At 43.5% G+C, this 26,566-nt stretch overlaps 1 protein-coding gene across 2 annotated transcripts in view; it reads left to right on the top strand.

Moving 5' to 3' along the window:
• Nucleotides 1-861: 861 nt before the first annotated feature.
• Nucleotides 862-26,566, top strand: part of LOC308623218 (diphosphoinositol polyphosphate phosphohydrolase 1) — a 96,386-nt gene continuing 70,681 nt past the window's right edge. The window contains exon 1 of one of the 2 annotated variants that reach the window (XM_081245293.1): nt 862-1,184. In XM_081245293.1, coding sequence (XP_081101419.1) covers nt 1,086-1,184 — 99 coding nt within the window. In that variant the 5' untranslated portion in view covers nt 862-1,085. The remainder of the gene's footprint in view (nt 1,185-26,566) is intronic. The other variant, XM_081245294.1, reaches the window with a different exon arrangement.

Genomic DNA, 26,566 nt, shown 5'->3' with positions numbered 1-26,566 from the left:
CAGCACGTCCAGGGCATCGGCATGGTACCGAGGTTTGGTCTGGGCTGCTGAGAACTTTCACAAGTCATACTCCCTTTTCCTTGCTGGAGGGCATCTGGCTGTATGTATATCCTTCCCTGGAGAATCTGTTTGACACCACAATATATCCTCCTCCTTTACTGCCCAAAATGATGATGCCTTATGATTTGCATTGTGTGTACACATACACACACGTACACACACACATACTCTCTCACTCTTTCCTGGCCCTCCTGTATACCTAAAAAGGAAGCATTTACTTTTTTGCACCAATAAAGGAATGCAGAATAAACATCTGTTCTTTCAATGTACTACATGCCTCAGCCCATAAGACGTCCAGAGCTTCTGGATGTCAATGCACCGCGCCCCCCGCCCCGTTTCCCTGCAGTGCTTAATCCAGGCATCTCAGGTTGCGCTCTCCGTTGCGTTTAACTGCATCCCACCTTTACCTCTAGACCTTCCCCCTCACCCGCTCCCAGATGGATGGGCAAAGCCAAGGCCCGGGCGCCGTGACCCTGGGCAAATCCTCGCTTCCCCCTCCTCAGCGGAGCTGGGCGGCCCTGCACCCGCATCCCCTTTCCCCCGGCTGTCTCCCAACGCGCCTCACCGTCCCCACCTCTACGCTATTGGCGTAGAGGCCACCTCCAGTCGCGCGGCCCTCTCATTCCATACGCTCGTTTACGCCGCGCGGAATGGGAGGGCGCGATTCCCGAACGCGGCCTGCGCTGCGAGCGCGCGGCCGTCCGGTAGGCCGGCGCGGCTTTACGCCCTTGACGCAGCGCGCCCAAGATGGCGACGCAGTCGTCGTCCGGGGTGGCGGCGGCAGAGGGGGCGGCGGCCGTGGCGGCAGCGGCGACGGCAGCCGTGACGGCGACGGCGCGGGGCCTGGGCCGGGGGAAATGAGGCGGCCGCGGCGGGCCAGCGGCGGAGCCGTGTAGCGGAGAAGCGGCACCCCTTCCCTGCTTCCCTTGGCCGAGCCGGGGGCGCGCGCGCGCGCGGCCGTCTGGAGCGGACTCCCCACCCTTGACTCCCGCGACCCGCACCTCACCCCCATCCGGGCCCGGAGGATGATGAAGCTCAAGTCGAACCAGACCCGCACCTATGACGGCGATGGCTACAAGAAGCGGGCCGCGTGCCTGTGTTTCCGTAGCGAGAGTGAGGAGGAGGTGAGGCGCCGGGCCGGGCGGGCCTGGGGTCCCCGGGGTCGGTGGCCGCCTCGGGCCGAGGCGCGGGGGGCGCGGCCGCTGGAGAGGGTTTGCCCGGGCCTCGGGTTGGGCCGCTCCTCTCGGACCCAATGAAGTTCCGACGGAATTTCCTGAGGCGAGGAAGAGGAGGAAGGAAAGAGGACGGTGGGCGGAGGGGAAGTGGGTCTGAGCGTGGCCATGCGGCACGGGCCGGGCGGGCGGCTGGGGCACTTCGGAGCGGGCTGCCTGTCACTGGGGAGAGTGGCGGCGGGTAGAAGGCAGTGAGTGGGTGGGAAGAGCGTGTGGCTTTCGGTCCAGGCCTGCAGCTTTGGATCCAGAAAGGGCAGCTCCGCACTTGTCAGCCCAGCACATGTGTGTAGAGGCCTCCGTTCACGAGGCGCGGGCCGGCCCTTTGTGACAGAGAAAGAGTCCACTTCATTGGCAGGTTGGGGGTTTGCCGAGGGATTATGTGCGTCTGTGAGCCGGAGTGGGGGTGTCTTAGGAAGATTTAGGGCGTTGTGCAAAAGCCAAAGCCAGTTGTTCATTTTACACTGCTCTGGGTAGCCCTTAGGATGTAGCCTGAGAAGAAAGGACATTTGATAGATAATCTTAGTGTGTTGAAAATTTTTCATTTTAATTGGGAAGGCCAAAAGCGGTATTTAAGATCTTTGCCCTGACATTCCTCTACTGCCCTATAGGAAGGCCTTTAGGATTAAATTTGCTTGCAGAATAGAAATGCTTAAAATCAGTTTCTTTTTGCATAGGGTACTTAAAAAAATCTCAGCTCCTCACAGCCGTTTCTGTGGTGATAAAGGGAATTCAGAGAAGGCAAATGTTTTGTAAATCCTCACAGAATAGCTGCTTTGGAAATTCATAAGATGCCTGTGGGAACGCGTTTCTCTCATGTGTACGGTGGTAAAATGGCAGTTAAACTGGAAACAATAAAGGACAGTGAAATTCAATATGCTGTATTCCGGCATTCAGCAGTGGGCTATCGTGGCAGGGCTGCAAGTACAGTACATCGTGTTGAAATGGGGAGAAAAGAACTTGACCCGTTAGTTATGAAAAGAAGTTGTGATGAAAGACACAGATGGGTTGCCAGAGTTGCTGTCCAAAGATATTTAGGAGGAAGTGGGAATTTATTGCCTGAAAAAAAAAAGTTAAAAGCACTGTAATTGTGCTGTTGAGAGATTTTGTGTGTTCCCGTTCAGCAAAACAGTAGGAAACTGCATATGGAAATGTATACTTTTGTCCTAGAATATATTGTAAAAGTCCTCAAAACACATGCATTGTAATAGCCTGTTACGCAGGGCCTTGCTGTAAATTAGGTACTTGTTTTGGAATATATGCTTGAGTAAAGTAAAATTATTGGCGATGTTTACTGCTCCAGAGGCTTTGTTCTCTTTATTGTCATATCATATTATGGGAAATCAGATGAGATGACAGGCTGTTAACTGGAGGGAAAACTAATTAGCATAATAACATGTCTTACTATAACACTATGGTTAAATCTGTGAGCACCCCAATTATAAGTAGAAGGGTGTATAATTTACTTGTATGAATGATGCAAGACTTTGTTAAAAAAAATCATACTAGAAATTGAGAACACGTGAGTATTTTGGGTAAGTTGGAAACCCTTTATAGATCATAAGCAAAGTAATAAAGACTTGATTTTCCATTTTCTGTTAAAGTTTTATTATGTACTGGTACAAGCAGCATCAGTGTTAAAACATTTGACTGATCATGGAGTTTACTGAATTTCTTTTTGAACATTGGTTAATGAGCAGAAGATTGATGCATATCTTTCATTCAGATTCAGTAGATGTTACAGCTAAAACCTAGGAAGAATGAGAAAATAATGAAATGGAACCTATTTTAGATTTGTTCAGTTAAGCAAATATGTATTAAGAGCCTATTGTATAGGCTCTTTTGTGTGTTCTATACAGAATGCTGTATAGGTGCAGCATTCTGTAATGTGGGATTTAAAGATTTACATCCCTCCCTGCCCCCAAAAGTTGAGTAGTTATCCTCCCTTAATTGGGAGGGATTTTGGACCACAAAATAATCTCTAGGGTGCCATTCAACTCTCAGATTATATAATTATGTTGGAAGGGAAGTAATTTGTTAGTTCCCGGAGAACTTTTATGTTCTCAATAGTAGTGCTAGAAACTGGAAGTATTAGCTGCCACACATTGTGGGCATGTGAAATTCAAACTCAATAGGACATTCAACCCAATTTTATTTGTTAATGAGCACTAATGGCTTTAATCAAGATAGAATACGTTACAGAATACTATTAGCATTAATACAACAATAACGTAAGTATGAATAGGACCCTGATTTATAAATTTAGTTAACCAGTGTCAGGAAACGTACTTACAATGTAAAGAAAAAGAGATGGAAAGTATTAGCAGATAACAGACCATGAGTCAAACCTTCTAACATTCCATTTTTCCAGCCCCAGAAAATTTTATTTATAGGCCAGCAGTGATAGCAGCTATAATACTGATTCAGGTTAGGGTGTGTGAACATATCCAGCAAATTTACTGAGCAAGTTTGTTGAGCACTCACCAAGTGTCAGGTTCTGTGATACAGTTAAAAGGAGACAGACAGTGAGGGAGCTTAGAGGCTAGTGGGACAGACTAAACAACATGATGAAAATGAGTTCCCTTTCCTTCAAACCTCTGGCTGCTTTTCCTGTTGATAAGCAAGCATCAACAGCAGGAAAATCCCCCTCCTTAGACGTTTTACTAATTATGGTGACACATTTTGATAAATTAATATCTTTAGGTTGGGGCAATCCTGATAACTAACATTTCTTTTCTTTTTTTTTTAAATAAGTTTATTTATTTATTTTTGGCTGTGTTGGCTCTGTTGCTGCGCGCGGGCTTTCTCTAGTTGTGGCGAGTGGGGGCTACTCTTCGTTGTGGTGCATGGGCTTCTCATTGCGGTGGCTTCTCTTATTGCAGAGCACGGGCTCTAGGCACGCAGGCTTCAGTAGTTGTGGCTTGCGGGCTCTAGAGCGCAGGCTCAGTAGTTGTGGTGCACGGGCTTAGTTGCTCCGCAGCATGTGGGATCTTCCCGGGCCAGGGCTCGAACCCGTGTCCCCTGCATTGGCAGGTGGGTTCTTAACCACTGTGCCATCAGGGAAGTCCAACTAACATTTCTTACAGTGCTTTGAACCTGATGAACTGTGTACAGTCTCTTGCCCAGCCTCTGTTTTAACCACTTGGTGCCCTGAACACTTGCTTTTACTCTGTGAGCTGCTGGGCCTGACTGGCCCCGGAGCATGTGGCCTCCCAGCCAGTCATGTGCTTACAAAGAATCAGTTATATTTATCCGTATATCTGTTTATGTTCATTGTACTTGTTATTGTAGTTATGCAGTGTAATTAAATATGACGTCAGCTGGTGAAATTTGAGTTCAAAAAGAATGGTTTTGTGAGAAGTATTTCAAATGCTTTGGAATGGTTTTGTGAAAAGTATTTCAAATGCTTTGGAATAATTTCAAGTCACTGAAAAAAAATGCTGCTCAATTAATATGGATTAGTATACTGAAATAGATGGAGAGGGAGGGAGTTTTAAAAGTCTAGAAGGACTCTGCACATAGATAACTTCATGAATGTTTTCAGATTTTTCTTTGTTTTTAAATATTTATTTATTTGGTTGCGTCGGGTCTTAGTTGCGGCAGGTGGGCTCCTTAGTTGTGGCATGTGAATTCTTAGCCGTGGCATGCATGTGGGATCTAGTTCCTGGACCAGGTATCGAACCCGGGCCCCCTGCATTGGGAGCGTGGAGTCTTAACCACTGTGCCACGAGGGAAGTCCCAGGTTTTTTTTTTCTTCATAGAAACTAAGTTGGGTGATACGACATTTATCTTTGTCATGTCATTCACCTTGGGCCTTCCTAAAGCACTTCCAGTGAAATTTTCCCTCTTCCCCCATTCCTTTCCTTCTTTGGAGCCTCCGTGCTTACAGAAAGTGAGAGATACTAGGGGTGGGATTGCTTGTACTCTGTGTGCCCTCTCCGGACTGGGGGTAGGGGAGTGTAACACAGGCATTTTAGACAGTTGGAGTATCTAGCAATGTGCAGTACTCTTAGAAAGGCTGGTGATACTGACTATACATTGGATGGCATCACAGTGCCTGGGAAAGTTGAAGTTGCTCCTAAGGGGTCTGTGTTTACTGAGGGAGAAAAGTGAGTACTGATAGGATCATCTCAGTTAGATTTCCCTGTGCATTAAAACTGTTTTTAAAAGGAAAGGACAAAAGTGTCCTTAAAGGTCTTAGTTTTGCTTGTTGAGCTTTTCCATCAGGAGCCCTGCATCTCTTGGCATGGGGCTCCTGGTTCTCATTTTCTCAGATCCTTGAGCTCACTAGGTTGGATGAGAAGATGATTGACATCGAAGCTCCTCAGTGAGTGGAGTCTCTGGTGGCCTGAGTGTCAGTAAAAATGCCCCAGAGGAGCAGGTGGAAGGACGTCCCTGCCGACTATACCTTCCCCCGGGCTCTAGAGTGGGGAGTAAGGCTCAGGTGGCAATCCCAGGGGCGAAAACCATGACGAAGGGTTTCTAGTCGATCCCAGGCTGGTTGGGGAGTCATTTTTCAGCATATCTTGGTCGTGTACAGTATTACATTGTTCTAGGATCACCATGTGTGCATGGATCCAGTCATCTGACTGGACATTTCTGATCCTCATTTCTCTAAATCTTTTCTGAGGCTTTGTGTGCGTGCGTGTGCACGCGCACACACACACACACACACACACACACACACCCTTTCCCTTGTGTCTGCCTAATAAATACGGGTTAGTCAGATGTTTTTCCCATTACCTCCTTTTCTGCCTACTTCCCAAGATGTGAATTCTGGTCTGAAATTGTACTGCAGTCTTCATTCTTCTTTTCCACTCCTTGCCCTAATCTTTTGCTTTTGGGTGTGGGTGATTCTCATTTCTCAATAAACAGAGTGTTATGTATATACTGGGTGTGAAGCAGTCTATATTCTTCTTCATAAAATAGTACAAAAAGGAAGGGCTCTTGTTCAAGAATGCATTTGTTTATTCATTCCTTCAGCACACTTTTTTTTCTTTTTTGGCTGCATGGCTTCCGGGGTCTTAGTTCCCCAACCAGGGATGGAACCCGTGCCGCCTGCAGTGGAAGCGTGGCGTCCTAACCACTGGACCGCCAGGGAAGTCCCTCCACTGTACTATTTTAGCCTAACCCATTATTGCCTCTTGCCTGGATTATTGCTTTGTCTTCCTAACTTGTCTCCCTGCTTCTGCCCTTACCCCTCTAGTCTTCACTGCTGCAGCTGGTGGAGTGATTCTTCTGACACAGAAGTCAGGTCCTGTCACTCCTCTACTCCAGTGGTGTTCTGTCTCAGTAAATCCAAAGTCTTAACCATGATCCTCAGCACTCTGGATGGTCTGGTCCCCTGCCATAGCTCTGACCTCATCTCTCCCCACTCTCCCTCTTACTCATCCCTCTCTTCCAGCCCACTGGCTTCTGTGCTGTTTCTCCCCCATATTATCTGCATGGCTCGCTCCTTCACTTGAGGTCTTTGTTTAATTTTCACCTTATCAGACAGGTCTTTAATGATCACCGTGTATAAGATAACACCAGTCCATTGTGCATCTCTTATGCTTTTTTTTCTTGGCAGCACCTGTCGCCGTCAAGACATGCTATGTATTCATCTATATATTGTCTGTTTCCTCTCAAGTGAATGCAAGCTAGTCCCTGAGGATAGGAATTTTTGTCTCTTTTGTCTGTTTTATTCACTTCCGTGTCCTCAGTGCTTAGAACAGTAGTAGATGCTCAGTATTATTTGTTGGCTGTGTGAATGAGTGAATGAACACATAGTCCCTACTTTCAAGAAGCTTGCAGTCTAGTGGAGGAACTGAAAATAACCAAAATATACCGAATGCTAGTGTCTACCAATAATGTGTTGGTATATAGGTTTCAGAGAAGTCTCCCAGTTCTTTTCTTATTTCCAGTCTTAGTGACAGGGTGTCTGATAATCTTGAGTATCAGCCTATCGAAAGTATGTGTGTATTCGGTTGTAAATACTTTCAGAATCTTATTGGATCGTCCCATCATAGGACATATAGGATTTCTTTCAGATGCTGAACTTGAGAGTCTGTGCCATCTCACAGGATTTGTGTTGGCTAATTGATATAATGTACTGATCCCCAACCCTAGTGGTGCAGTACCTGAGGGAAAAGGATTTTCATTTTGCTCATAGCCTGGAACCTTTTATTAATAAGTAAATAAATGCACCAACAGACTACAATCAAGTAGTAGATACTGTTTTAATGACTTGTTGGTAGTGGTTCATAGTCAACAATGTATGTCAAATCGGTATTCTAAAGTTAATATTAACGTAATTAATTTGAAGATGAAGGTTGATAGGGATGCTCATAAAATTTTCCTGTCATTATTGCTTTGTTCTTTATGTAGGTCAGAGTAAAAGAAACACAATGTAAAGTTTATGGGTGCTGAGTCTAAAGCATTTGATTGATGGTGGTTAACGTGAAACAGAACAAAGAAACCATCATAGGCAAAAAAGATAATAAGATGTTATGCGGTTAAAAGAAGAATAAAGAATTGAATTTGGAAATAAAGTTCAAACTTAAAATTTAGTGATAAAACATATGCATCTGAGTTTCTGAGTAAAATCCTCACAACACCCAAGAAAACTTCTTGAATCCAGCTTGAGAATTTCTGCCTTAAAGTAACATGGGTGCTTGAGTGTTCACAGTGTTTTTCCCAGCCTTCTTGAAGGCTTTGCTTCCTCATCCTTTGAATAGGGAAAAGTGTTTATTCTTATATTCATTCATTCATTTACTCATTTGTTCTACAGAATTTTATTGAGTGCCTACTTCCAGGTTTGACACTGTTCTGGGGACACAGTGATGAACAAGGCGGAATGGAAGTCATTGCTTTTGTGAAGCATCTGATATAAATGCCAGGAGACAGTAAATGAGCAAAAATATCAGTGAACTTGATGATTTTAGGCAGTGGTGGGTGCTGAGCAGAAAGTAAGTGTAGGATGTGACTGAGATTGGGGTGGGGGGGAATTGGCAAATTTTGATTGGGTGGTCTCTGAAAGGCAAGGTAGAGGGAAGAGCAATTACAGAGGCCCCAAGTGGAGAATGAGCTTGGGAAGGAGGAAGAACTGGAAGCCAGCCAGTATAGCTGGAGATGTTAGAGAGGTGGGAGGGAACCAGATCCTGTGGGGCCTTGTCACCTTTCCAGTTTTCCTGGCTCTCCTTTACCCCGTCCTGCAAAGCCAGCCAGCAAACAAACCAGTAACCTCCCGTGAAACCACCTTCCTTCCTTTGAATATGAAGTGTAAAGTGAATAGGATGGTAAAAGAGTTTATGAGAAAAAGCTGTATTTAAGTAATGTCCAGGTGGAGATAAAATAAAGTACTGTAATCTTTTCAAGAGATAAGTCTGAAAGGACCCGAAGTAGAGACCCTAAAGTTTCTTTACACTCTTTTTAGGGTAGTTTACTCAGAAAGACTATCTTTTTTTTTTTTTTTTTGGCGGTACGCGGGCCTCTCACTGTTGTGGCCTCTCCTGTTGCGGAGCACAGGCTCCGGACGCGCAGGCTCAGCGGCCATGGCTCACGGGCCCAGCCGCTCCGTGGTATGTGGCATCTTCCCGGACCCGGGCACGAACCCGTGTCCCCTGCATTGGCAGGCGGACTCTCAACCACTGCGCCACCAGGGAAGCCCGAGAAAGACTATCTTGAATAGGTAATATATAGGAACACACTACAAAATTCAAAAGGTACAAAGGATATGGAGTGAAAGGTAAATCTTCCCACCGGTCTTCTCTAGCCACCCCGTTTCTCACCCTCAGTTCTTCTTTCAGAGGTTGTGTGTGTGTGTGTGTGTGTGTGTGTGTGTGTGTGTGTGTGTAGCAGGCTGTTGCACACAAGTCAGGTAGTTAGCTTATAAAAGTTAGTACTGCAGTGTATTGCTAATAAAAGGTTGGAGGACATTTTTTGTTTAATAGAACAAAGGCTTGCCAATTTTTCCTAGAAATGTATTTGAACCCAGGCCACTCGAGTATGTTTGACTTTTCAACACTTACCTAGTTTTATTGAGGGTTTGGTTACCTTAAATGCCAGGGATTCTTCTAGAGTGGGGAACTGCTGGGAATGGAGTGGTTTTGTGTGTGTGTGTGTGTAGGTTCAGTTCTTGCGAGGCTGGGGATGTGTTGGCAGTGGGCTGTATGTGTTAGGAGAGTGCTGTCACGGGGAAGCTAGTTGCCTTCAAGCTCCTGAAAAGCAGCTCAGCAGTCGTCTGAGTCAGACTGGGTTTGCTGATTTCTGAACTCCCATTGTTTAGACTACTCAGAGTTGATTAAGCCATAGTACCTTCCTTCTCAAGGTAATGTATGAGCCTAAATATGATAGGATGCTGTTTGCTTTAGCCATGTGCCTTTGTCCCCAGCTGTGGAATGGGGAGCAGGTGGAATTCTGAGTGGAATTGTGGCTTTTCAGCTCTTCTTGAGACAGGCTGTGAGATAATAGAAAATATATATTGATCTCTGTCCCCGGTTCCTGGCATAGAGCTCCTTAAACGCTTGTAATTTCCTAAGTGACAAGAACACTAGGAGTGCCTCTTATTCTAATATTGGTCTTTGACCTCTGTTCCTGACACAGGGCTCCTGAAACTCTTGTAATTTCCTGGGTGATAGGAGTGTCTTTTGTTCTGACGAGGCAACTCTGGGTGGGCACCTGGATGGCTCCTGGATGAGGACTGGTCACTGGAAAGACCAAGCCGTGATTAGAAGCTTGGAATTTTCAGCCCTGCCCCCCGTTCTCTTGAGAAGGGAGATAAGCTGAAAATGGAGTTAATGATTGATCATGCCTATGTAATGAAGCCTCTGTGGGGTTTGGTGAACTTCCAGTGGGCAAACACATCCACACTGGGAGGGTGGTGTACCCAAACTCCATGGGAACAGAAGCTCCTGCATTTCAGGATCCTTCCTGACCTCACCCTATGTATCTCTTCATCTGGCTGTTCATCTGTATCCTTTAATAAGCTGGTAAATGTAAGCAAGTGTTCCCTGAGTTCTGTGAGCCGCTCTGGCAAATTAATGGAACCCAAGGAGGGGGGTGATTGGAACTGCCGATCTATAGCTGGTTGGTCAGAAGCACGTGGGCTTGTGACTGGCATCTGAAGGGGGAGAGGGACAGTCCTGTAGGACTGAGCCCTTAATCTGTGGGATCTTCAGGTAGACACTTTCTCTGGGTAGATAGTGACAAAATTGAGTTAAGTTGTAGGACACCCAGCTAGTGTTGCAGAGACTTGCTTGGTGTGGAAAACCCCACACGTATTTGGTAATCAGAAGTCTTAGAAGTCAAGCATTCTTTTTTTTTTTTTTTTTTTTTTTGGCTGTGTTGGGTCTTGGTTGCTGCGCGCGGGCTTTCTTTAGTTGCCGTGAGCAGGGGCTACTCTTCGCTGTGGTGTATGGGCTTCTCATTGCGGTGACTTCTATTGTTGTGGAGCACGGGCTCTAGGCGAGCGGGCTCAGCAGTTCTGGCTTGTGGGCTCTAGACCACAGGCTCAGTAGTTGTGGCTCATGGGCTTAATTGCTCCGCGGCATGTGGGATCTTCCCGGACCAGGGCTCGAACCCGTGTCACCTGCATTGGCAGGCGGATTCTTAACCTCTGTGCCACCAAGGAAGTCCCAGAAGTGAAGCATTCTGTGTGAGTAGTAAAGGAGACTCACAGGGAAGAAATACACAGCAGGGAAGAACTAGGTTTTTCCCTACTCAAGAAGGAAGAAAACTGGATTGTTTTCCTTCTCACAGACCATGCCTTAAACTTCTTTTCTCTCTCTTCCTAACACTCCCCACAAAGTGCCAACCCAGAGCTGTGTATGGGAGGACTTGAAAGAAAAAGGTCATTACAGTGCAACCTCCTGATTTAATTGGAAATAAAAACAAATTACTGAATGATACACCTATATTCAAGTGTAAGCACCAAAAGTATTGCAAAGCAAACATGAGTGGGTTTTTTCCCTTTTTTTGGACATCTTATCATTTATTTTATTATTTTTTAAAATTTATATTTTTGTTTATTATTATTATTTTTTTGGCTGTGTTAGGTCTTCGTTGTTGCGCGCGGGCTTTCTCTAGTTGCAGAGAGCGGGGGCCACTCTTTGTTGCGGTGCACGGGCTGCTCATTGCGGTGGCTTCTCTTGTTGCGGAGCACGGGCTGTAGGCGTGCGGGCTTCAGTAGTTGTGGCTCACTGGCTCTAGAGCGCAGGTTCAGTAGCTGTGGTGCGTGGGCTTAGTTGTTCTGCGGCATGTGGGATCTTCCCGGACCAGGACTCAAACCTGTGTCCCCTACTTGGCAGGCAGATTCTTAAGCACTGCGCCACCAGGGAAGCCCTGACATCTTATTTTTTAAATTGTGTTCTGCTGCTGCTTTCTTAGTGTAACCAGATTTGCAGAAACAGTCCACTTTTGGTTACGTATCTGAGGCAGGATAAGAGCATGGTTTTTGTGTGCTTTGTCCAAATATACTTTAAAAAATTGGTAAGCAGTGTAGGATGCTTTTTAACTCCTTTTAAATGGAAAATTAGTAACTCAAGTGTCATAAAGCATTATCTTATGGGGAGGGTGGGAGGAAGGGAGATGCAGGAGGGAGGAGATGTGGGGACATACATATATGTATAACTGATTCACTTTGTTATAAAGCAGAAACTGACACACCATTGTAAAGCAATTATACTCTAATAAAGATGTTAAAGGGCTTCCCTGGTGGCGCAGTGGTTGAGAATCCGCCTGCTGATTCAGGGGACACGGGTTCGTGTCCCGGTCCGGGAAGATCCCACATGCCGCGGAGCGGTTGGGCCCGAGAGCCATGGCCGCTGAGCCTGCGCGTCTGGAGCCTGTGCTCCGCAACGGGAGAGACCAAAACAGTGAGAGGCCCGCGTACCGCAAAAAAAAAAAAAAAAAAAAAAGATGTTAAAAAAAAGCGCATTATCTTATGTTGTGGTAAGTATTTTGTGAGCACTTCCAAAAAGAGATAAAGACAGTGGATATCTACTCCATATTAAAAAATGATTACAAAAAGAATAAAAATTTAAAGCAAGTAGAAACAAAACGTTATAAAGAGAAGAAGAGTAATATAAACAAAAAAGAAATGATCCCTTAGGTAGACTTTCTTTGTATACAGTTAGTTGATCTCTTTGTTCATAAAAGAGTAAAGTCCTTTTAAAGGACTGCCTGGGGCTTCCCTGGTGGCGCACTGGTTGAGAGTCCGCCTGCCGATGCAGGGGACACGGGTTCGTGCCCCAGTCCGGGAAGATCCCACATGCCGCGGAGTGGCTGGGCCCGTGAGCCATAGTCGCTGAGCTTGCGCGTCCGGAGCCTGTGCTCCGCAACGGGAGAGGCCACAACAGTGAGAGGCCCGTGTACCGCAAAAAAAAAAAAAAAGAACTGCCTGGAAAATCTTTTCTTTGAGTCTGTTATTTAACACTTCTCTCATTTGCTTTATGAGAGCAGCTTAGCAATGATGAACAGAAATGGATATGAACTTAGACATACAGTGCTTCTACTTCTATAAGAAGGAGGAAGGATGGTGATGTGTCTTTGAATATTTAAGAATCCTAGTAAAATATGCTATAAGAAAAGTTATATGCTTTTATAAAACACTTTTTATAGTGAGTAGTATGAGCTAATATATTTTAAGTAATGGGAACTTTTGATTATTTAATTTTTCATTTTCTTCTTTGCAGAAATAACTCGTTTACTAGACTTATATTCAGTCATCATTTACTGAGTGTGCTGAGCCCTGACTCAGGGTTTTTATACCTATCGCTTCAATGCTTATTTCTTCCCAGTAGGTTTTGTAGTTTTAGTAGGCTGCCTTTAATAATTATAAGACGAGGGACTTCCCTGGTGGTCCAGTGGCTAAGACTCCGTGCTCCCAATGCAGGGGGCATGGGTTCGATCCTTGGTCAGGGAATTAGATCCCGAATGCCTCAACGAAGATCCCGAGTGCTGCAATTAAGAGCTGGCACAGCCAATCAATCAATCAATAAAATAAAATAAATAAATTAAATTAAATAAATAAAAAAATAATAAGACGGAACCTTTAGATTTCATTGGTAAAATGAGTTAGGAAGTCTCTGTATGTAATAACTATATTTCTGTGGTATTTTCATGGGTTTGACACTGTTTAAAAAGGAGCTAGCTTGGTATCGTCCTTCAGCCAGGCACTCTGAGTGACGTTTTCTTTCAAAAAGGAATTTTTTTGTTTAGTACAAAAGTAATTGTATCTATAAAGAATGCTTCAAACTGAGGGGTTTAAGGTGTGTAGAATACAGAATCCGAGCTCTTGAGGAGCTTTAAACTTTTGCAAGATGCAGTTTAGGTTATAAAATGTAAAATAGAAAAGTGATGGAGAGGAATTTGAAGGAGTCTGTGAAGATGAGGTGGAATATTAGGGACAGTTTTGTGGGGTGTGTGGCACCACACCTAAATGTCTTGGTTGGATTTGAGTAGCTGACAAAGAATATTCCAGATGGGAGACATGGGGCCAGGTAGGCCATGGAAAGTCAGAGGCCTGGATATATAGCCCTTGAAAGCCTGTTTGGCCTAAAGTGTTGTGAGGACCACAAATTGTTGGCTTGTGGCTGTTTTGGGGCTGCAAGATAATTTAAGAATTTTTTTTTTTTCCGGTATGTGGGCCTCTTACTGTTGTGGCCTCTCCCGTTGCGGAGCACAGGCTCCGGACGCGCAGGCTCAGCGGCCATGGCTCACGGGCCTAGCCGCTCCGCGGCATGTGGGATCTTCCCGGACCGGGGCACGGACCCGTGTCCCCTGCGTCGGCAGGCAGACTCTCAACCACTGTGCCACCAGGGAAGCCCAAGAATTTTTAAAAATTAGTAGCCAACATACTAATATTGAAAATTTTCAAATAAGAAATCTGGTCTTTAGGTTTTTCTTGAAAAATCAGAAGATCCAGCAGCACTGGGCTAGCATTCCTATGTGAGGACTATGGCCAGAGCTGAGTGGTGGCTGCTCTTTGGACTCTCCGCCCCCTTCAGTTGGCCAACATCCCTTCTCCCATTCCCTGTTTTCTCTGTGATACCAGGGCCCAGGGTCAGCTGCCATTTATTGTGGTGGCTGAGATGTTCTTGCCTTCTGAAGGTAGAGTTAAGAGGAAGGTCAAATATTTCTCATACCCTTGTAAATTTCTCTCAAAAGTGGGAAGATGGAAGATAAAAAAGGCTACATGTTTCAAGAAAAATGGGAGAGTGCTGATTTCTTTGTGGAGATGAAAATATTCTTACCTCTTTACTTTGGAAACATGATGTGTCTCTGTCAGAATAATCTGATGGACCTCACACACTTATACCCTGCCTAGGCCCCATATGGTGTCATTTGAGTTTTGGTGTCTGTGGTGGTGAAGAGCTTGGGCCCTGGAGTCAGTCAGGGAGGGAGCCCTGGCTCTTACACTCACTAGTCTGTGATCTTGAGCCAATTACTTTACATCTCTACACGTCATTTCCTCCCATGTAATAATAATACCTTCCTATTTCATTGTAGTGTGGGAAGATGAAGTGAAATTATTTATTATATAGAACACTTAGTCCAGGGGCTGGCACAAGTTAATATTCAGTGTCAGCTATGTAAATATAAAACCAAGAAAGAAGCCATTTCTACTTCTAACTTGGGGTTGTAGTAAATTGTGATAAGAAGATGGTTTGGGGAGTTTCTGAACCTCAGTTGTTTGTATTTGTTTGTTAATTTAGCTAGTGCTTCTTGAGCTGTAGGCACTGTTCTGTGTTCAGTGAACGAGGCCCCGACCTTCACGTTGTTTACAGTCTGACAGTGGAGATAGATAAGCCAGCCATTGCAATATAGTGCGATATTTGGAGTAGAAGGTCTTACAGTAGTTCAGTGATCCTCTGGTTCATCTTCTGGGGCAATTTTAGTGTTAGAAAAGGTACCAGACAGGGCAGACAGAGTACTTGGTGATGGTGAGCCCTGTTCATAGGAGCATGGCACTGTAAGTGGTCCACCATCTTTCCTTCTTCCCTTAGATCATCGTTTATGGAGCAGCTACCATTGATAAGGCAGAAAAGAGGAAAGAGAAGCCTTTCTCTGGATAGAGAAAGCTCTTATCCTCTGCCTGCCTCCCTGCTCTGCCTCCAGTCTGTGCTGGGAGAAAGAGAAGTTAAGAGGGACCAACCCAACCAATGTCTGGCCGGGCGGGGGGGAAAGATACTTTTCCTCCTCATCCCCACGGACTTGAAAACAAAAAGCTCAACAGAGAACCCTACCAATTTTGAACTTTGGAGCCGCTGCTGGAACCAGGAAAATCTTTCAAAATTTAACTTATTTTTTATTTCATGATATTAATACGATGTACCATGAAAAATTTGTACTTTATTGCATGTCTAAGAAATAATTTTAAATGCATGAAAGAAAACCAGTGTGACAACTTATATTTATTTAAAATAATCCCTGTGGATTGCTTTGCTTTTATAATTAAACTTTTTTTTTTTTTAAGTAGAAATATAACGCTATGGGAGAAAGAAATAGGGAGATGAATTCTTCTTGGGTTTGAGAAGGTGTGTGGCTTGGAAGGACTTGGCAGAGGACTTGATCAGGAGACTTGGGGGATAGCATGCTGTGGTCAGACTGAGCAGAAGAGGCCAAGGGCAGTTGAGGCAATGGCATACACTGGGGAGCCTCTGGAGAAGAGTTTGGGGCTATGGTGCAGGGATTTGGAGTGTACTGAATGATTGATTTTTCTGGCAGAAAATCAGAGAGCATAGAATAATGTTTCTGGAGTCGTTCTGTGAATAACTTTGGAAGTGGGTGTGTCTCTGGAGAGAGGGTTAAGTGTTTATTATTTCTAGGGTCTCTGGCCCACTCTTCCTTCCTCAGAGCATTCTCTGCTTTTTGGAGAAAGCCCCTCTTGGAGAGGAAGAAGAGCCCACTTACCACCCCAGAAACCAAATGGGCCGGTGTGCTAGCTCCCTTCTCTGATGGGCCTGTGTGGGTACAGGATTCAGACTCCACTAGTTGGCTGCTCAGTGCTTGGAGGCTGGGTTCTGAGGAGGCTGCTGGAGGGTGAGTGGAGGGCAATGGCTATATGCTGACCGGATGTCTGTGTTGTAGACCCAGGCTGTGCCTCTTGCTGCCAGCCCTGGAGTGCCCGTGGTAAGGACCCATCTTCCAAGCCTGGCCCTATAGTCCCTGCCACTCCAATTTTCTGAGCCTTTGATGTTTCTTCCACTACATTCTTTTTGGCTACAGACAGCCAGACTTGGTTTCTGTTCTAGCAACCCAAGAACACTGTCTAATATACCCCCTGGGTCATTTTTTAAGGTAACCTCCTTACTAATCCAGTGTACCAGACAGATGTCTGTGTCTTGAGTCAGAATTTTCATTTATTTATTTTTCTGGGAGAGCTTTTTCATTTTATTTATGGAGCAGACTTTAACATTCCCCCCTCCCTTTTTTGTGGTAAAAATTTTTTCATGCTAAAGTTTGTAAAATTTATTTTAAGTGGCCAAAAAATAATCCAGTCAAATTAGAGCAAATGTAACTAACACTGACCTGAACTGATATTTTTATGAAACGCTTACCAGCATCATACCCTCCTATCCTTGATGCTTATGGTTTCTTTTTTTAGAGTTGACCTATAGAATATTTGAGAATGTGTGAATTTTTAATATTTTAAACCTTATGGGTGTCAAGGTCCAGATAAAAAATGAATTTTAAAAATGCAAGCTTATGAAAACTGTAGGATGCTTCTTTTTTATTTTTTAATATATTTATTTATTTATTTATTTATTTATGGCTGCGTTGGGTCTTCGTTGCTGCGCATGGGCTTTCTCTAGCTGCAGTGAGCTGGGGCTGTTCTTTGTTGTGGTGTGCGGGCTTCTCATTGCCGTGGCTTCTCTTGTGGAGCACGGGCTCTAAGGCGCGCGGGTTTCAGTAGTTGTGTCACGTGGGCTCAGTAGTTGTGGGTCGTGGGCTCTAGAGTGCAGGCTCAGTAGTTGTGGCGCACGGGCCCAGTTGCTTCGCAGCATGTGGGATCTTCCCGGACCAGGGCTCAAACCCGTGTCCCCTGCATTGGCAGGAGGATTCTTAACCACTGCGCCACCAGGGAAGCCCTGTAGGATTCTTCTTAAAATGCACATTGTAACCAAGTTCTATCTTGGTTAACAAGAATTTATTGAGTCCTTACTTTATACAAAGCACTATTGTAGGTACAGTGATGATTTTTAAAACTGTGGACATGTTCCCTAGTCTCCAGGAAGATGCTTTTCTAAACTGATGAATTAAATTTCCTTTAGCCATTTCAGTACAGTTGAACACGTGGCTACTGTGGGTCTTGTGTGGGGTCAGATAGAAAAATTGAAAAGGCAAGACTTAACAGTACTTGGAGCAAATAGAAAAAAATGTAGGGAATTCCCTGGTGGTCCAGTGGTTAGGACTTGGCGCTTTCACTGCTGGGGCCCAGGTTCAATCCCTGGTTGGGGAACTAAGATCCCACAAGCTGCGAGGTACCTCCAAAAAACAAACAAAAAAAAAGCCATGTTTTGGAGGTACATCAGGTTGGAGGCAAAATACTGAAAGAGTCAATCTTGGGCTTTAAGAAATGGATGGAATTTAGATAGATAGGAAGGAGGGGAAAGGGTATGTTAGGAGAAGGGGGCTCACTATGATTGGGGTTGGGAATGAGCTGGTTGCGCGCTCGAGACTGAGCGCCTGAGCCTGGGGTGGGGCTAGTGGTGTGGCAGGGTGAAGGGGGAGGTTTATGGTGTAGAACCTTGATTTCAGAGGATGAGGACTTTGGTTTGATCCCACAGTGGGGAACCATAATTGTCCTTCAAAGGGTTGTTGTGGAAAGGCTCGAGATTGGAATGTAGGATAAACGCTGGGCTTTTCACCACAAGGAACCGTTGGGAGAATGCTACTCTGTGCTAGAATTAAGAGCCATGGCAGCAGGGGAATGAAGTGAAGGACTGAAGTAGGAGGAGTTGCAATCAAAGGAATGGACAGATTTAGTGAAGGGATGGTGTGTTAAAGATGAAGGGGGTTTTGTTTTTGTTTTTAATGTTTATTTATTTATTTATTTATTATTGGCTGTGTCGGGTCCTAGCTGCGGCATGCGGGATCCTTTGCTGTGGTGTGCGGGCTCCAGAGCGTGCAGGCTCTCTGGTTGAGGCGCACAGTCTTCGTAGTTGAGGCAAGTGGGCTTAGTTGCCCCGTGACATGTGGGATCCTAGTTCCCCGATTGGGGATCGCACCTGTGTCCCCTGCATTGGAAGGCAGATTCTCAACCACTGGACCACCAGGGAAGTCCCTGAAGGGGGTTTTGGTTAAATATGACTTTAAAATTTTGATCCTGGGTGACAGGAAAAATGGAAATTTAGAAGAGAGGTTGGTTTTGGAGAGAAGATGAGACTTTGGTTTTTGTCATGTCAAATTGGAAGTAATGCAGTGAACTGATGTTGTAGGATTAGAGGAGCGAGAAGTCAAGACTATGGGTAGAGAGTTGAGTGTCAGGGACTTAGATGGGTAGAATGGAGAGTCAGCATAAGAGAAAATGCACAAAGAGAAAAGCTGAAGGCAGGGCCTGAGCTTGGGGCCCCATAGCAGCCAGAGAGGGAGGAGAACATTTCAGAAGGGAATGGTGGGCAATAGTGTCAGACCTAGAGCAGTCAAATAGTGTGAACGCGAGATGGAGTAATGGAATGAACAATGGCTATCGAAAGCTGTTCCAGTAAAATGGTAAGATGGACTCATAGATTTGGGTTGATTAGGACAGGTTTTAGGACGGAAATGCACTTTCTACTGAGACTGGAGGGTGGATAAAAGAAAAAAACCTAGGGACCTCCCTGGTGGTTCAGTGGCTAAGACTCTGGACTCCCAATGCAGGGGGCCTGGGTTTGATCCCTGGTCAGGGAACTAGATCCCGCATGCTGCAATTAAGAGTTTGCATGCTGCAACTAAAGATCCCGCATGCCGCAACTAAAGATCCTCCACTCAGCAACAAAGATCCCATGTGCCTCAACTAAAAAGACCCAGTGAGGCCAAATAAATAAAGGAAAAGAAAAAGAAAAGAAAAGGAAAAAAACCTAGAGCCTGAATTATACTGATGTGAATTTGAGAAAACTCCTTCCAGATGACCCCATCCTTCTGAGAAAGAGAAGTGAAGTATATTTACTGGAAGTGGTCTGGTGATAGGAATTTGAGAGGCAAGAAGTCTGGCAGAGTTGCAGTGGTTTGGTTGGGATTGAAATGATAGTTTCTGAGGTTGGGGGTTGAATGGTATGTATCCTCACAAACAGTTGTGGGCCTACTGTGTATAGAGCACCATGGAGGATAAACTAAGAGCAGGAGAGACACTTGTAGAACTCTGGTAACTTATAATCTGTTGGGCTCAAAAGAGGATAGAATTGATGGTGTTTAAGTTTTGTTTATTTCCTTATCCCTTTTCACATAGGAGCTGGAGAGGGGAAGGGGAACAGTGGAGATGTTCCAAGGTCTGGGACTGATTTGGGAGTATCGTGTAAGATCAGAAGAGTGGGAAGCTGAGAGTCGGTTTTTTCATCTGTGAAATGGGAATAAATCGTGCCTAATTCCTATAGTTGCTATGAAACCTGAGTGAAGAAAGATAGATAAAGTGCCTCCCCGTCCATCTTGAGCACTCAGGAATTGTTAGCCATTGTTACTAAGGCCGGAATCACTGAAGGAATCACAGTGGTCAACAGATAGTTGTAAGTATTGTAAGAAAACCCTTTCCAGAAGGCTTTAGGCTACAGAGGAGTGACTAGTGCTGAATTGGGAAGTTGGAAACAGTGGGGAAAAAAGTAAATCTGGGTATTGAAGGGTGAGTAGAAGTTTGCTGTCATTACGTTAATGCAAATTGTGCAGGCATAAAAAAAGTCAGATCCTGATCATAACAGCCTAACACAGCTGCACAAAGATAGACTTCGGTGTGGACTGTGATACAAAAATATAGGAACTGGGAAAGAAAGGACTTAATGCATAAATGGAGCTGTGTGGGTTTACTCTGAAAGGGCTTTATATGGAAGAAGGTAGGACCTAAGTTTATAGAATCTTTAAATTTGTAAACATAGAAGTAACCTAAGACATGGTCTGTCTAGCCACTTCAGGGAGATAAGGGACCTGAAACCAGAAGGGTGTTCATACCCGTCTACTGTGATATTTCTGGTAAAATAATGTACAGAGGTAGAAAGAATACAAATTTCTTTTGACAGATCCACAAAAGGAGTTAAATGAGTGGAATGGAGAAATTTGAATAAAAATATGTTTCTAAAACTGACTCCCCACACCAGCATTCAAAACAAAACACAACAAAGCAGGTGGAATGAGAGGCTGTGATACAATTATAGGAGCATAATCTGTACCAACTTCAGCAGCATCTGTTGCTCATTGTCACCCTTAGCTGCAGCTGATCATGCATCCCGGAGGTAGCACGTGTGTATTGTGGGAAGAAGTTGAATTTATCAGAAACATGGATTTTTTTGGTAGATTTTGAATACCAAAGCCAAATATTTTTGAAGGCGGTTTTATTAGTTTTCTTCCATTATAAAGATATTTCACACTCACTATAGCAAATGTGGGAAAAACACCCCCTCTTTCGAGCCCACTAGATTATAAATTACCAGAGTTCTAATGTCTCTCATAGTTTATCCTCCATGGTACCTACATGGTGCTCTTCACATAGTAGGCCCACAATTGTTGTGCGGATAAATACCATTCAACCTCCAAATAATTTCTTCTAAAACATAAGGAGGAAATTCTTTTCTTTAATCATTATGGTTTTTAGTTTTTATAACATTGTGATTTATTTAAATACAATTTTATAATCTGTTTTTTCCTGTATAATAAGCATTTTTTATAATCTGAATTGTGCGTACACATTTTAATGTTTATGTACCCATTGAGTGGATGAAAAATTTACTTAAATGTTCCACTCTTGTTGTAAATGACATTGTTAAATCACAAAAGAAGATATTTGGCAACCGTAATAATCATTGGCTTATCTTTCTCCAGTCTCATGAAGTACACATTTTTTGGAATATGGCAACCAACCATCTTAAAGAATTACCACCCTCCGTTTACCACCCTCTTCCCCTAGTGCTCATTAATAAGAAGCAAATGTGAGATTAGTGAAAAGAGTGGTGGTATTTTACAGGTTTTACAAATCTCTTTAATGTCTGAATTAATTGAAGATAGCTGGGTTTTCATTACTGCATTCAGAATCTTTCAATATAAGTATCTAAAGAAAATTGAGTCTCACACAGAGTATGTAGTGAGTTATTTTGCAGAATGTTCCTTAACTTGTGTCTAATGGTGGTTTCTCATGATTAGATTGAGGTCATGCGTTTTTGGCAATAATATCACAGAAGTGATGTGCCCTTATCATTGCATCAAAGGGTACATGATGGGGACTTCCCAGGTGGCGCAGTGGTTAAGAATCCGCCTGCCAATGTAGGGGACATGCGTTCGATCCCTGGTTTGGGAAGATCCCACATGCTGCAGAGCAACTAAGCCAGTGCGCCACAACTGCTGAGCCCACAGGCCACAACTACTGAAGCCCACGTGCCTAGAGCCCGTGCTCGGCAACAAGAGAGGCCACTGCAAGGAAAAGCCCGTTCACCGCAATGAAGAGTAGCCCCCACTCGCCGCAACTAGAGAAAGTCCGTGTGCAGCAATGAAGACCCAACACAGCCAAAAATAAATAAATCAATAAAAATAAATCAATAAAAAACAAAACCACCATAAAAAAAAGGGTACATGATGTCAGTGTGTCTCATTACTGGTGATATTAACCTTGATTGCTTGGTTAAGGTGAGGTCTTTCTGGTTTCTGCACTGTAACATGTTTTTTCTTGTGATGAGAACTTTTAAGATTTACTCTCTTAGAAACTTTCACATATATAATACAATATTGTTAACTATAGTCACCATCCTGTACATTACATCCCTAGAACTTATTGATATTTCTCTTAAAACTGAAAGTTTGGGGAGTTCCCTGGTGGCCTAGTGGTTAGCCACCTAGTTCCCTGGTAGCTTTCACTGCTGTGGTCTGGGTTCAATCCCTGGTTGGTGAACTGAGATCCCACAAGCCATGCGGCATGGCCAAAAAAACCCCCAAAATCTGAAAGTTTGTACCTATTGACCATGGGCACACCACCCCACCCCCACCTTTGTTAGCCACCAATCTGTTCTCTGTTTTTACGAGTTCAGTTTTTTTAGATTTCACCTATAAGCGAGATCATACAGTATTTGTCTCTCTCTGTCTGACTTATTTCAGGAAGCATAATTCCCTGAGGTTCCATCAGTGTTACAAAGAGCAGGGTTTCCTTTTAATGGCTGAATAATATTCCGTTGTGTGTGTGTGGGGGGGGATGTATCACATTTTCTTTTCTCGTTCATCCATTCATGGACTCTTAGTTTGTTTCTTTGTCTTGGCCATTGTAAATAATGCTGCATTGAACATAGGTGTGCAGATATCTTTCAAGATAGTGATTTTGTTTGCTTGGGATATATACCCAGAAGTGAGATTGTTGGATCATATGGTAGTTCTATTTTTAATTTTTTGAGGAACCTCCATACTGTTTTCCATAGTGGCTAAACCAATTTACATTCCCACCAGCAGTACACAAAGTTCCCTTTTCTCCACATCCAGTACTTGTTATCTCTTGTCTTTTTAATGACAGCCATTCTTACAGGTCTGAACTGATATCTCATTGTGGTTTTGATTTGCATTTCCCTGATAATTAGTGATTAGTGATGTTTTCTTGATGATTAGCACCTTTTCACATACCTGTTGGCCATTTGGATGTCATCTTGAAAAAAATGTTTATTTAGTTCCTCTTCTTGTTTTTAACATCAGATCTTTTATTGCTGTTGAGTTTTATGACTTCTTTATATATTTTGGATATTACCCCTTATCAGATATATGATTTTTTAAAATTATTTATTTATTTATTTGGCTGCACTGGGTCTTAGTTGTTGCACGTGGGACCTAGTTCCCTGACCAGGGATTGAAACTGGGCCCCCTGCATTGGGAGCGTGGAGTCTTAACCATTGGACCCCCGAGGGAAGTCCCCAGATATATGATTTACAAGTATTTTCTCCCATTGAATAGATCACCTTTTCACTTTGTTGATGATTTATTTTGCTGTGCAGAAGCTTTTTAGTTTGAATCCCATTTGTTTATTTTTGCATTTGTTGCCTTTACTTTTGGTATCGAATCTAAAAAATCATCACTAAGATCAATGCCAAGGAGCTACCCCCTATGTTTTCTTCTAGGAGTTTTATGGTTTCAGATCTTATGTTCAAATCTTTAATCCATTTTGAGTTGATTTTTATGTAGGGGGTAAGATGGTAGCCCAGTTTTATTCTTTTGCATGTGGCTGTCCCGTTTTCTCAACACCGTTTATTGAAGAGACTATCCTTACCCCATTGTATATTCTTGGCTCCTTTGTCATTAATTGGCCATAAATGCAGGGGTTTATTTCTGTACTTTGTATTATTTCCTGTTGATCTGTGTCTGTTTTGATGCCAGTACCATATTCTTTTGATGACTATAGCTTTGTAATATAGTTTGAAATTGGAAGCATGATGCCTCCAGCTTTGTTCTTCTTTCTCAAGATTGCTTTGGCTATTTGGAGTCTTTTGTGGTTTCATACACATTTTAGGATTGTTGTTTTCTATTGCTGTGAAAAGTGCCATTGGAATTTTAATAGGCATTGCATTGAATCTGTAGATTGCTTTGGGTTATATGGACATTTTAACAATATTCTTCTAATCCTTGAGCATGGAATAACTGTCCATTTATTTGGGTCTTCTTCAGTTTCTTTCTTTTTTTTTTTTTGGCTGCGTTGGTTCTTCGTTGCTGCACTCAGGCTTTCTCTAGTTGTGGTGAGTGGGGGCTAGTTTTTGTTGCGGTGTGCAGGCTTCTCACTGCAGTGGCTTCTCGTTGCAGAGCACGGGTTCTAGGCATGTGGACTTCAGTAGTTGTGGCACACAGACTCAGTAGTTGTGGCTCATGGGCTTTAGAGCACAGGCTCAGTAGTTGTGCATGGGCTTAGTTGCTCCATGGCATGTGGGATCTTCCTGGACTAGGGCTCAAACCCATATTCCCTGCATCGGCAGGTGGATTCTTAACCACTGTGCCACCGGAGAAGCCCTTCTTCAGTTTCTTATAGTTTTCATCTCCTTAGTTAAATTATTCCTAGGTATTTTATTATTTTTGATGCAATCATAAATGGGATTTTTTTCTTAATTTCTCTTTCTGATAGTTCATTGTTAGTGTATAGAAATGCAACTGGGGCCTCCCTGGTGGCGCAGTGGTTGAGAGTCCGCCTGCCGATGCAGGGGATACGGGTTCGTGCCCTGGTCTGGGAGGATCCCATATGCCGCGGAGCGGCTGGGCCTGTGAGCCATGGCCGCTGGGCCTGCGCGTCCGGAGCCTGTGCTCCGCAACGGGAGAGGCCACAGCAGTGAGAGGCCCACATACCGCAAAAAGAAAAAAAAAAAAAAAAAAAAAAAAAGAAATGCAACTGATTTTTATATATTGATTTTGGACCCTACAACTTTACTCAATTTGTTTAACTTTGGTGGATAGAGTGTTCTGTAAGGTTATGTCATCTGCACATAGTGACAGTTTTTCTTCTTTCCGACTTGGATGCTTTTTATTTCTTTTTCTTGCCTAATTGCTCTGGCTAGGATTTCCAGTACTGTGTTGAAAATAAGTGGTGAGAGTAGGCATCCTTGTTTTGTTTCTGATCTTAAAAGAAAAGCTTTCAGTTTTTTGGCCTTCAGTATGATGTTATCTGTGAGTTTGTCATATATGGCCTTTATTATGTTGAGGTATGTTTCCTCTATACCCACTTCGTTGAGCGTTTTTTGTTTTTTGTTTTTTGTTTTTTTGCAGTATGCGGGCCTCTCACTGTTGTGGCCTCTCATGTTGCGGAGCACAGGCTCCGGACGCACAGGTTCAGCGGCCATGGCTCACGGGCCCAACTGCTCTGCGGCACATGGGATCTTCCCGGACTGGGGCACAAACCTGTGTCCCCTGCATCGGCAAAAAAAAAAAAAAAAACAAAAAACTCTGCCTTCCAGTGTAGGGGGTGCAGGTTCGATCCCTGGTCAGGGAGCTAAGATCCCACATGCCTTGGGGCTGAAAAACATAAAACAGTAGCAATATTGTAACAAATTCAATAAAGACTTTTAAAATGGTCCACATCAAAAAATCTAAAATAAATAAATAGCAGTAATTGCTGTTTAAAAAAAAAACAAGCTTTGAATGGGTTTTCCCTGGTTGCACAGTGGTTAAGAATCCACCTGCCAACGCAGGAGACGCGGGTTCGAGCCCTGGTCTGGGAAGATCCCACATTCTGCGGAGCAACTAAGCCCGTGCGCCACAACTACTGAGCCTGAGCTCTAGAGCCCACAAGCCACAACTACTGAAGCCTGTGCGCCTAGAGCCCGTGCTCACAACAAGAGAAGCCACAACAATGAGAAGCCCTTGCACCACAGTGAAGAGTAACCCCCACTCGCCGCAGCTAGAGAAACCCTGTGCGCAGCAACAAAGACCCAACACAGCAATAAATAAATAAATAAATACATACATACATACCAAAACAAAAAAAGCTTTGAAATGATTAGTCTCAGAATGGTACCTCAATAATAATATTAGAAAATGTCATTTATAAGACACAATAAGGTAAATAATTAACATCATCAAGCCATCATATTTTTGTGTCTTATTTCAGTTTCATCCAGTTTTCTTGGCATAGACTCCTCTTTCATGAATCAGACAACTCCCTGCTATGGTCAGTTTCATCTTTTTCATCATCTTTAGACGTGGATGGTACAGCTGTGGTTTGAGAAATCGTGTCTTCTAACCTTCCTTTTTTAAGGAAACAATTCATTTTTAAATCTAAAAAGTTATTATAGACACATTTTCTTTTATTTGGGAATAAAATGTTGTTACAGGCATAAAATGTTAAAATAGTAGTTTTAGATAAAATTTTTAAATTTAGAAAAGTTTAAAAAATTTAGAAACATTATTGCAAAATAAAACAACAAAATGTACTGCTTGTGTTTTTGTGTAGGCATAAGCAAAGCTTCAGAATTGAAGTTATCGATATGTATGTTAGACAATATTCAGTTTATAGGAATAGCATGTGTAATTGATGGTAGCTGGTAAGAGTGCAGAACTGAGATGAAACTGAGTTAATCTCTGAAAAACATATTTGTACCCTAAACCTGTTATCTTAGAAAATTCCAGGTAACACAAGACTATACAAGCACACATTCCATTAGTTGTCA

The sequence above is a fragment of the Mesoplodon bidens genome (genome assembly GCF_964165515.1).
Source record: "Mesoplodon bidens genome assembly, chromosome: 10".
NCBI classification, from domain to species: Eukaryota; Metazoa; Chordata; class Mammalia; order Artiodactyla; family Ziphiidae; genus Mesoplodon; species Mesoplodon bidens.
The sequence above is the reverse complement of the archived record's forward strand: the minus strand, read 5'-3'. Positions and strand labels throughout refer to the sequence as shown.